Genomic DNA, 11,909 nt, shown 5'->3' with positions numbered 1-11,909 from the left:
TTAAAGCAAAAACTAAATAAATATGCAAAGTATAAAGTGGTAAACGGTTTTTGGGACGTGGGCCGTAACAAAAAACATGTCAGTACCAACCGTACGCGATGTCGCCGACAAAATGCAAGAGGAACGGCTGCGATGGTACGGACATGTAAAAGGGAGTGACACAGTGAGGACATCGGCAGTGTGAATGTGATACTCAATCTCAATATACCCGGTCAAAGGCGCAAAGGCAGGCCGAAACCGTGGTGGTTGAGTATCGTAATGAATGACATGAAAATCTGCAAACTCGAAGAGGAAGATGTCTTTTCAGGAGGATAGAGCGAAGTGGAAGAAGGAAGATACGGAAGGGTGTACTACGCCGAATCGAATAACAAATAATCGAATATCAATTGATCGACCACTATAAATCGAAATTCTAAATACTCGAACATTCATAATATCGAATGGTTATTAAATCGAACATTCAATACATCGCGCAGTCAATACATCGAGTGTTCAAAATATCGAATGTTTGTTTGATCGAGCGTTAAATGCATCGCATACTCATCCTATAGAAAAATCTGTATTTTTTATGAATACAAGAAAAACTCAAAATTTTATAATAAAACACATTTTAATATAGTTTTTATTATTATTTAATATTTTTTCAATCGCATTATCATCCCTTTTGCCTCTTCTTTGTAAAGTAGGTCTTCCCAATCCCGCGTTTGCCTTTTCAATTCATACAAAAATTTAAAATGTACCTTTAAAAGATAAGAATTAAAGATTAAAATGTGATTTATTATAAAATTTTGAGTTTTTCTTCTATTCACAAAAAATACAGATTTTTCGATAGGATGAGTATGCGATGCATTTAACGCTCGATCAAACAAACATTCGATATTTTGAACACTCGATGTATTGACTGCGCGATGTATTGAATGTTCGATTTAATAACCATTCGATATTATGAATGTTCGAGTATTTAGAATTTCGATTTATAGTGGTCGATCAATTGATATTCGATTATTTGTTATTCGATTCGGCGTAGTACACCCACCCGAACTCACCGCCCACAGACCGACGCCTACGGTGGCCGGGAGTTGTCTCTCGACCCTTGGCGCCCGTGGTGTCTTCCTGGTCCACTACAGCGGCTGGGATGAGAGGTGCTGGTCTGAGGTCTCCTTCTCGAGCATGACTGCTTCGCAGAAGGAGGTGACGGCTTCCCATTCCCTCTAGCTCCGGACCATGGCTTGAACCAGGGAAGGACGCGAAAGGTCGCCGCTGCCTATTGCCTCGACGACAACACGGCGGTACCCTTCCCAGGCAGTGCACACCTGGACTGTGTGGTCACCATGTCCTCAGAGCTGTCCGCATGGTGGTGAAGTAAAAGCCCTTGCTCAGTAAGGTCATAGAGTAGGTAAAATAAGCATTAGCTACATTTGTACCTAGTACGAGCTGACAGCTATGAGGAAAAACAGAATAACCGAATGAATACAATTTGTTTAGATTTTATAAATTAAGATGAGAAAGAAGATTTTTTATCTAACCTAGAGATAGTTAAGGATACACAAGTTTACTTTTCTAAAAAACAGCAACTTTAACACTCTTACAATACGTAATGTATGCAACATTACATTATATTCAAGCTACATAACAAAGATTTGACGTTAAATGAACAATTGCTATATATTATCAGAAAAACGTAAAAACCGGTAAATTACCGGTTTCATATTATTTTTACCGGTAATTTAAAACTCGCAAAAATGGGGTATTTACCGGTAAAAACGAAACCGGTTAACCGGTATTGCATGCCCTATTTTAAACCCCTAAACGTGATCAGTAGCAGTTATGTATTTCGTAAAAAATTAAGGGTCAGTTAGGCTAGCTTTACTGGTTTTGTCTTGCAAGTAAAGAACGTGTTTGAATATGTTTGTAAAAATGTAACGAATACTCGATTATCTGTATATCAAATAGTGAACTAAAGATATGCGTGGTTATTAGTTCCGGTGGATGTCAGTTTAATAAAGGAGACAAATAAAATAATAATGTGTTAGCGAACATCAGATTAAAAATATCTCTCATAAAATCTAAATATGACATGGAATTGATCTCACAATAGGAATTGATATATTTTATCTGTAAATCGCGCGAGTAATCGTAGGTGCCGTCCACTGCCACTATAAGGTTTCAATAAAATGTATGTTTAGTAGTTTTGTGTCGTCCTTCTAAGGAAAGTTAGTTTGATGAGTTCATGTAGACCTATTGACTAAACAAAGACTACTTGATTATTGAATAAAAAAAATCTGCGTTTTTATATGTAGAAACGTTATTTTAATGGTTTATTTCTACGGGACGGGACACATCTCAAACAATGGTCATTTTGTCCAATCATTCTTTTTTTATAAATTTTGGACCGTTATTGACGTCGCGAATCTTGAACCGTCATCCCATCCCATATAAATATACCTTAATACTAAAGTAAGCTACTGCACACATGCAAAAAGAAAGTTCAATCTCATATAACACTGCGTTTATTTATGTTACCTTTAAGCGTTTTGTATAACTTAGCGATGAGTTCGGCTAAAATTAGATGAAATCTCATTTCACATCCTCATATCATTACCCATGGTAGTTTTATTGTAAATATAATACTGTAGCTATTTAATATACTAGTCGGTACATACACAGCGACGTTCTACTTTGTTATCACCGCCGACGTTCAGTCCGCACGTCACGTTATCATTAATCTGAAAATATATGATTTCCTAGCATGTTCCTACACACAGCGCGTTTTCAATACATAATGTAACCTAGTTTCCCGATAACTCACTGTTGTTTATATCATAAAAATCGTCACAAACTCATTCCAATTATTGATTGAATATATTTTTTGTACATTCCTTTTAAAAGTACTAGTCATTAAGAGAATTAAAAAAACCGTCTAAAAATTTTATTGTGAAATTTTTAAATCAAAATTTTAAAAAGGGAAAAAGGTAATTAAGTAAATGTAACCACAACATAGCAATGAATAGGTACATAAATAACAATTTGTAGATATATATTTATTAAACGAGACTTTGATATCTGTGTCCACGGCATGTTGTGTTACAGGTTACTTAACATGGGATATACTAAACTGGTAGTGACACTAAGAATATGTGCCAATTATGTATAAACCCTTATTAATTTTAGGCATTTATGACTGAATAAAAATTCTCAATATAATTTTAGGTTCTTTTTTCTGGTTTGTAATTCCAATAATGAGCGTGAAATTCGAGTACCAGTATTTATAAAACATTTTTACAAAATGGTATTTTAATTCCATTAAGTTATAAGTAAATGTATTTTTTTTGTGATAAATCTTAATTTTTTAGTGATTATTCTATAATAGGAATTATGAAGAAAAGAAGACTACCTGTAGTTTTAAATTTTACAAAAAACTAACTAATGTAACGTTCCAGTTAGGAAAAAGTACATTGATGATAATAGATAGAGCTTAACTGGGAGAACGACATAGATGTAGTGTTATACAGCTGAGCTAGGTCGTTCTTCCAAGTAAGATTGCCTGTAGTAATACATGTCGCTCGTACATAGGAATACTGCATTCAAATAAAATTCGCTACACATTTGTAAAGCGAGTGTTTGTATAACAGTTTTGTAAAACTATTAAGTCAAAGTAAAATAATTATTAAAATGGTGTTTTTTTATTTATTTCACGAAATACTAATCCGCCAACCATGTTTCCCAAATCACAGAAAAAATAATTATATTATTTTATAAAACAAATAAATTGAAATACCGCTAATGTTTGAACGGATTGTTTTTTTTTTCACATAAAAGTTTGCACACAGGTCAAAGTTGATTACCCAATCAATTAATAGACTATTTGATGATCATTCATTTATTGATAATATTATATATTATAGATACGTCAAAATATAACTTAACAATAAGTACCTACCAAGATACACAACGAAGGTACTTCATAAAATCTCAAATATTTTAAAGATAATGGCATATAGCAGGTACTAAGTCATAAAATTACTACATACATCAATATTGTTAAAGTTTAAATAAATGTCATAATTGCTTGAAATGGCATAAGTTTTTGGAATGTTTTAGGGGTTGACATCACGAGGCATTGGATTCAGGATGACCATTGTGTCTTCTGGATACAGCTAGTTACTGAACTGACTTAAAATCAGGGGCCCGATTCTCCTAATTTTACATAAGCAACATACGATTCACGTTCGACTGCGATCCAATCCCTACTCGATTACCTACGATTGAAACGTATTTGGCATTCCGCTATTTTTTTATTGAAATAAACGTTTTTATCCTTTTCTGTCATTCAATTATGAATCATTAACTATTGCAATATTAAATAAAATATTAGGTTAAAACTGCTATTGCGATCATATTGCGATTCGATTTTGACATTATTAACTTAGGAGAATCGGACCCCAGGCCAGAGGCAATAAAGGTCCTCTTTGTATAGTATGCCTCCCAATGCAACTTTATAACTTCAATCACAAATCGTTGCTCTCTAGTCCGCGACAGGTTGACGTGGCAAATATTGAAAAAAAAAATATGTTTACTGTTCAGATTTCAAAACACTTAAAAAGATTTATAGGAAATTTCATTCATCAATAGCAAATCATTCATCAAACTCATACTTTCAGTATCCTAGTCCTATGTAAGTAAGCTGATTGCCACGTCGAGCTATCGCGGACTATACATGAATCAATATAACTACGATCCACAAGAAACCAAAAAAATATTAAATAACTTTCCCTTTAAAATTGGCACAGGTACACATTTAATGTCCTGCGAAATACTGCTTTATTCAAGAACTAGCTTCCGCTCGCGGTTTCAACGCTCATGGCGAGGAACTAGGTACTTCCCGCTCATCGATAAAAAGTAGCTTATACGGTATTCTGATAAATAAGCTATATTACTGCCTTATTACATCAAAATCCATCCAGTAGTTTTAGCGTGGAAGAGTAACAAACAAACCCACATACATCCTAACAAATATTCGGATTTTTCATATTATTAGGACAATAGGATGTAGTTTTGGAGGGGAGCAGTATCGTAGAAAGAATATACAATATATTAAAAGTAACTATTACTATTCATAATCTGTTAAATCATAAGAACCTAATAAATTCTTAGTATTAACAACAAGAGACCCTGTAACACTTTCAGGATTGTGATACCACTATTGATGATGTTCTCAAATGCTGAAATCTATTTTTGATGAATCCACAAATAATTTCATTTCAATCATTCGATTTGTGTATTATTTCCATTAATTTCATCTATGGAGTGGACAAATTGGACTAAGGGCCTATGCACACCACGTTTTTTAAACGCACCGTGTCGGTACGCGCGTTATTAGCGAGCTCTGCAGGATAAAAACTTGGTGTGCGTAGGCCCTAATAGAGATAGCAATGACTTTCATCAAAACAATTAATGCAGAAAACAAAATAACAATATTTAACATTTAAACTATAATAATAATCTTAACATACAACTTTTGAATCTAAAACAAAATGAATCTCATTTAATGGTTAATTGACTATTTTGGTGTTAAAGTTATATTTACTAAAAATAATTAATGACAATTTATTAACTTTACAAAAAATAACAAATAATAAGACTGACAAGATCAGCGACTTGTACCTATTCAATTAGTATTCTACTGGACTAGTTTAGTTGTTTAATGCAAAATACTATTTGTAAGTTTAATTATTACCTAGAGCTCTGTTTCATAGACAAGAGTTCAAATAAGCAGAGAGGCATGTTTAAGTGTCATTTTCTGTATCTACTGGTCAGTGAAAACACTGATGTACAAAAAGTACCCAATCTCAAAATCAAGTCCAACTTTAGCACGCATTTTTAACTTTTGCTGTGCCACATTATTCCAGCTGTAATGTTAATGAATAATAATTAAAACCTTCTTACCTTACCTCAAAGAAAATTCGCGTCTTTAATATAATTCTATACCTTGTACATAATTGTTACTTAATTAGTTTAATGGCAAGTTTTCTTTTGATTTAATGGAATATCAGAATGTACACAATGTATTCTGTATGTTTGTTTGTATACATAAAAGATTAAGAACTACCTACTTATAAACAAGTGAATAATATTAGAAGAAAGTCACTATCTTGGACTAGTGCATTATTTAATTAGTTTGGTTCTTATTACTGTGGCAAGTATTCTAACAATGGGATCGCTATATTGGTGGTACTGTTAGTTTCTCTAAGGTCACATAATGAAAAATATATATACATTTATAAGATATATCTTAAAACTAGACGTGTTTACCGGTATATCTTTGCGTTTGTCCATATGTTTGTTCTAAAATTCACATATCATCAGGTAGTATATCTGGTATGAGGTATTGACAAAGGTCCATTTCAGAATGCATGAATACAACCTTACTGGCAGTGTTTTCATCGAGCCTGGAAAAACAAGGTAAAGAATAAAGTGAGTAAATTGTGCCTTCGATTTAAAAATGCAGTTAAATAGCACATTTTTTCTAAAATGGAAGGAAGGAATTATGCTTACCATCCTTTGATAACAGCCCAACATCCAGAAAAGAAAGCCGGTGCATTAGTGACCAGACAAACACCAAGCCTCTCTGGGTAATGTCGGCTGAGCAACCAGATCAAGTTCTTCAATACTTGGTAGTCCATACAGGACAGTGTGAAGCCATTCAAATCAAAAACTATGCATAAGTTGTCAACCACTTCTTCAAAACATTTCTTACTTGCATCTTCCTGTAAGTATACAAATAGATAAGAAAGGATAATGTACGTAAAGGTAATAAGTATAACTAAATGATTCTATTGACTGATGGTGGAATGCATAAATTGAGGCAGCTAGTAGGTGTTTAGTTGATTTAAATCTTTATTGACTATTTTGTTTTCAATGAAATTTAGAAGTCAAAGTTTGTGTCAATTCTTGCAGCATTGCAAAAAATTATGACTAGTAAGCTTAAAGCTAGTAGTTTTAGATATTCATTGGAAACTACTTTACATGCATGGCATTGAAGGATCATGATTTTTTAAAAGCCAAATCATTAATATAAATTTCAAATGTATTCTCATTTCTGGTCAAACTGGTTTGGGGAATAATTATATTTAAATCTATTTCTGATAGCAACATTTGAGTTATAAGAATGATAATTACCAAGCAGTAGACTATGAATTTAGTCAAATCGTCAATATTCCTGTCACTGGAACTGTGGTTCTTTGCTGGAATGTATATGATAGGCCGGCCAGTGATGTCTCTATGCCTCAGAACCCTGGCTTTGTCCGAGTACTTCTCAATTATTTCCTTATTATCTGCTAACTCAGCGACACCATACTCTACTCTCCATTTGTTTGTTTTTATTATTGCCTGAAATTTGTAACGATAGGTATTCAGTATTAATTAGGAATACTTTAGAATTGCATTGTAGCATTATGTTGAGCCCCCGACTTTCTGAAGGGCTACTAGGCACCATCATTTATATTATCATTCAGTTCTTACCTGAAAAGCATTGTCAACAGTTTTGAAAGCTCTTAGATATCTCCGCAGGGAATATTCATTATGATATTGTGCCGGATCTGCACTAACTATCAAGTTCATGCGTTCTTTTAATTGTTAACAGGTTTGGGTTCGTCAGCCATGGTCAACAGTTCGCACTTACAGTATTTGTAAATAAATTAATCTTAACACTCCTACTACTCTAAAAAAAGGAGATAAATAAATATTTTAGAACGAATTCTTTCGGTTGATTTGATTATTTCTTTCCTACACGTCTCAAATCAATGTCAAATACTGATTTGACTTGTAAAAACGGTGTTGATTAACGGCATTTCAAAGCTGAACAGAAATGATAAATGTTATGAGTATGAAAGAGATAGCTAAAAACATGATATCAAACAAGGACAGACTGGAACGCGTCAGTATCTGTCACGCTGATGTGACAGGTGCTCAGGTGTTGCCAAAAAGCGTTGCAGTTTCAGGCTAAAACTCAACAAAAAATATTTGTGGACTTTCTGTATTTTTTTTATATTGCATTTATCCCTGGTGATGTTTGTGTTTTAACTGCAGGTGATGCTTATTATCACAAGCAACTATAGGTACCCACAAGCAGTAATTTAGGCTGGTAGCATTTAACAGTAATGAATCAGGAATTAATTCTTTTGAACGCGTAGTAATGGAAATTAATGTAATATTTTATATAGCGATGAGATAAAGTTAAACTAAACTTTCTTTTAAAATTTTATTTAGTCCAAAAATTATATACAATTCGCTACGAAAGAAGGCCATCGACAGAAAAAGTTGGTAGATGCGGAATAGTTCTCCTGAACTCGTCAATCGTACAGCAGAAGCTGTATCCGATCTCTATGTTGTTCTGGTCCCACTTGAGCCAGTTGAATGCAGTGTTGTTGAGGCAGCGATCCGTGCAAAATGTGAGAGCTTGAACCTCCGTCTCAGTGTAGTATGGGTTGTTGATGGTGACGAATGCTGTGGCGATGCGACGAGAGGCGTCATGCACAACCTGTCAATATAAGATTAGATAATGTATGCCGACATAAGTAAACTTGCTTGTGATTCGCTCATGCGTTGTTCTATTCAGCGAAACATGCAAAAGATAAAATTGAATAAGTAGATCTTAATGATTCAGTTTTTTTCGGTAAACTTATGAGTTCAGTAACCACCTAGACTTTACGTCATGTTTCTGGAATCGGCTTTTGTAGTTGTTATCAAGCTGTCTGTATATATCTAAATGGCTTCGTAAAAGATGATAAAATTATTATTAATTACCTTGTAATAATAGAGAGGCACAGGAATTTGCGGGTTGTTGTTAGCGTCTTTATACAGATAGATGTCAACGAGGGTATTATTTTGATTTCGTAGTTGAGTCACGCCGAAGGTGCCAGAGTACACTACAGTTTGGTAGTCGGCTTCACCAATACGAGTACGCAGGTTCTAAGGAAAAATAAATGTTATTTCTTGCATTGCATTTACCTATCCATCCAGCTATCCATCACAGTGACTTTTAGCACAAAAGGTAGAAAATGGAGGTATTCCCCTTCTTGTAAAATAAAATGATCGTCGAGGTAATGGCTTTCTTTGCTTAATTTTTTAGATGGTTCATTTATTGAAAACAAATCGTTTGTGTTTACGTACTTGTTCCAGCCAATTCCAGTTACCAGCATTTATGGGCTGCCATTGAGGAGCTGCATTGATGAAGTAGAATGTAGCTCTCTGCCCGCTCGCATAGATAAAATCTGTTTTAGCAGCAAGGTGACCTCGGGCCAAGTACTGAAGATTTGTAATATATTTATCAGCCAGGTCATTGCCAACCACAGTTGCAATCGTAGTCTTTTGTTGAGCTTGAGTGTACATCGTATTAACATTTACACCAGGGTAGAATGAACCAGCTGAAACAACGGGACAAAATTACGATACCAGTTGTCAACATTTTTGAAACTTCAGAAAGAAAAATATTTGATCCGTACCTGACCAACTAGGTCTATTCACATTGGTCTGGTGCACAGCATTGGGTGGGTTCTGTTCGTACCACACGTAAAGAACCTCAAGACGGTCCTGGTCGAAGCAAGACCAGTAAAGAGGATAGAAGACGCCTTCGACAGTGTACCCAACCCTGGAAGAAAATGTCATATACCCGTTACATGCTTTTGAAATACATAATTTGAGCTAGCTATTAGATCATGTATTGTAGTTTGTACCCACCTAATAACACGGTTGTTATTATAGCACGTATCAGTGGTTAATACAGCTTCATGGCTTGGGTGAGCAGAGCAAGTCAGTTCACTGAACGCTCCATTGCCGTCCAACCAACCGTCGCCGGAAACCAGCTCATTGTTCTCACAGGTTGCAGGCTGAAAATTAAAATTAGTTTTGTTCTTATCGATCGCTTTAACGACCCGCATTTGTTTTTCTATTAAGAAGATACGGGTAACTGTTATAGTTTTGTATTCAAAAAATTGTTTTATAATAACTCCGATCACCTATTGGTGCGTCTCTCAGGTCTCTTGCAAGCATCTCTGACACAAAAAAGGTATAGGTGTCACCTTTTTCGTAGAACACTTCTTTGAAATAAGTTGGTGTAAGTGTAAGAAGTTTGATACTCTGGCTAGATAGACATTCTACAAAATGAAAGTAAAAAAATACTTACAGCAGTAAAAACGTTGGTAGTTACGTTAGGATGCAAGATACGCTTAGAGCCGGTGCATGAGACGATCACTTGTTCGCCGGCGTTCAGGTTTATTTGGCCGGTGGTTCCAGTGGGTACCACATAATTGTCGTTGCGAAGGAAAACGGGCTGCGGTTGTCCAATACCACCATTCACACTGAACGAGCAACCTGCACAGGAGAAAGAGGGACATATTTTGAAGACAAGCAAAGAAAATACATTTAGATCTATGTAAAAAAAAGTTTCTTACCGGTGCTACTGCGCGCATCTGTAGGAGTTACCATGCGGAATTTTGCCTCTTCGATTTCAAGCCAGGAATCAAGGTAGTCTTCGAAGCCATCTTCGCTCAGGATAAAGGCGAATTGACTGGGTGCCGGTAGGTCAGTGGGTAACGCAGCTACCACACCTAAGACTGCCGCTATGACAGTGAACAAACACGCCATATTTACTTACTAGACACACATAACAGTTTCTGGAAAACTTAAGCAATTTATAGTTGACTATATCAGATCTAGAAAGATTAGCCGCGCCTCTGTGATATGACAGTATTCTGATTCAGGCGATTCTCATGAAGTATCATAAAAATCGGCTGAATCAGAGATTATCTTAACGATCTGATTAATTGTTACACTGTCAGTAACCTTAGCAACTTCAATAATTACGGAATCTAATACTAGATTTGATTATCTATTTTTGTTTAGATAGTTATTTATCAGGTACGACTAAGCGTGCCCGCGCACTATTGTTAGTGCAATATCTAGCTGGGAAAGCGTGTCGTCAAGCATGGTGGGCCTTGATATCTAATAGAGGATTGTTTCAGTTGATAAAACACGATAAGGCATCTATGGGTTGTACCTGACAGAACTAAACAGTACCTAAGTCTACGTCAATTTTGTTTGTAAAATACTGGTCTGAATAATCGCAACATTTAGTTGCCTATCATCAATTTTAATGCATCTACTTAATTAGCTGTATTAGATACTTCGTAGATCAGGAGATGTTATCAAATGGGTTTTTTATGTTTTATTTCGCAATATTGATTTATTTTGTTTTGATCTAAATCTACCTATCTTATAAAATCGATAATCTTTATCTTGAAACTGTGTATTGTTTCCAGGTTTACATAAAGTGAATAAGTACAATGGTATTTTCTATTTAGAATTCTTATAAATCGTAACATACAGGAATAAAACTATATTTTATGTTCCTCTTACAATATTGTACCTTACAGTTGCCTACCTAAGTACAAGTCTAGTTTACATTAAGATAGCCTTAGTCCAGGGATGATAAACCGTTGTTTCAATACGTGTGCTGTGATAATATGATGATAATCATCCAATTCTCAAAAGATATTATTTTATGCAAAATTATTTCTCATCACCTTTCTCATCAATCAAACCATGAATTGTAAAAATTATAGGCGTCACTTTTATTAAAAAAGGCAATTTTTTGTTGGTAGAATCTTAGCATCTTAGCGTCTTAGCATCGCAGTATTTTTTATAAATGGCAGCACGTTCAACTATAAAGGTTCACCATCCCTGCCTTAGGGCAACAATGTCGTGGAGTCTTGGAAAGCTCACCTATCACGTACACGAAATTGATCTCAGGCAACTTCAGTCGGTTCAGAGTTTTGAAGATAAATAATTACCCAAGTTTAATGAGACCCTTCGTCTTCGTAAATGGTGCAATCAATGAAGTTGTTCCATGT

At 34.9% G+C, this 11,909-nt stretch overlaps 2 protein-coding genes across 3 annotated transcripts; both read right to left on the bottom strand.

The window, feature by feature from the left end:
* Positions 1 to 3,864: 3,864 nt before the first annotated feature.
* Positions 3,865 to 7,822, bottom strand: LOC110377299 (uncharacterized). The gene is given in 5 exon segments (XM_021336131.3): positions 3,865 to 6,449; positions 6,556 to 6,767; positions 7,180 to 7,389; positions 7,522 to 7,634; positions 7,637 to 7,822. Coding segments are annotated over 5 exon segments (657 nt in total). The 5' UTR covers positions 7,662 to 7,822; the 3' UTR covers positions 3,865 to 6,352.
* Positions 7,823 to 8,246: 424 nt separating this feature from the next.
* LOC110377314 (uncharacterized) lies at positions 8,247 to 10,963 on the bottom strand. Of its 2 annotated transcripts, XM_021336155.3 has the most exons (8): positions 10,843 to 10,963; positions 10,452 to 10,733; positions 10,184 to 10,371; positions 9,739 to 9,887; positions 9,504 to 9,649; positions 9,172 to 9,425; positions 8,806 to 8,970; positions 8,247 to 8,539 (listed from the first exon to the last, which is right to left on the bottom strand). In XM_021336155.3, the coding sequence occupies exons 2-8, from the start codon at positions 10,642 to 10,644 to the stop codon at positions 8,291 to 8,293; spliced, it is 1,344 nt and encodes a 447-aa protein (XP_021191830.3). In that variant the 5' UTR covers positions 10,645 to 10,733; positions 10,843 to 10,963; the 3' UTR covers positions 8,247 to 8,290. The 2 variants fall into 2 exon arrangements, with proteins under 2 accessions (XP_021191830.3, XP_049696982.2); XM_049841025.2 differs by having other exon boundaries at positions 10,452 to 10,956.
* Positions 10,964 to 11,909: the final 946 nt, after the last annotated feature.

This window comes from Helicoverpa armigera, chromosome 10, assembly GCF_030705265.1.
Source record: "Helicoverpa armigera isolate CAAS_96S chromosome 10, ASM3070526v1, whole genome shotgun sequence".
Classification (NCBI taxonomy): Eukaryota; Metazoa; Arthropoda; class Insecta; order Lepidoptera; family Noctuidae; genus Helicoverpa; species Helicoverpa armigera.
This window is presented reverse-complemented; position numbering and strand designations above follow the sequence as displayed.

What these genes read in the sequence shown, in the direction of transcription:
- LOC110377314 (XM_021336155.3), bottom strand. Translation starts at nt 10,644, where the DNA reads ATGGCGTGTTTGTTCACTGTCATAGCGGCAGTCTTAGGTGTGGTAGCT. An exon ending in GAATAGACCTAGTTGGTCAG is followed by an intron (nt 9,426 to 9,503) that starts GTACGGATCAAA and finishes CCGTTGTTTCAG; the next exon opens with CTGGTTCATTCTACCCTGGT. An exon ending in TGCCTCTCTATTATTACAAG is followed by an intron (nt 8,540 to 8,805) that starts GTAATTAATAAT and finishes TTATATTGACAG; the next exon opens with GTTGTGCATGACGCCTCTCG.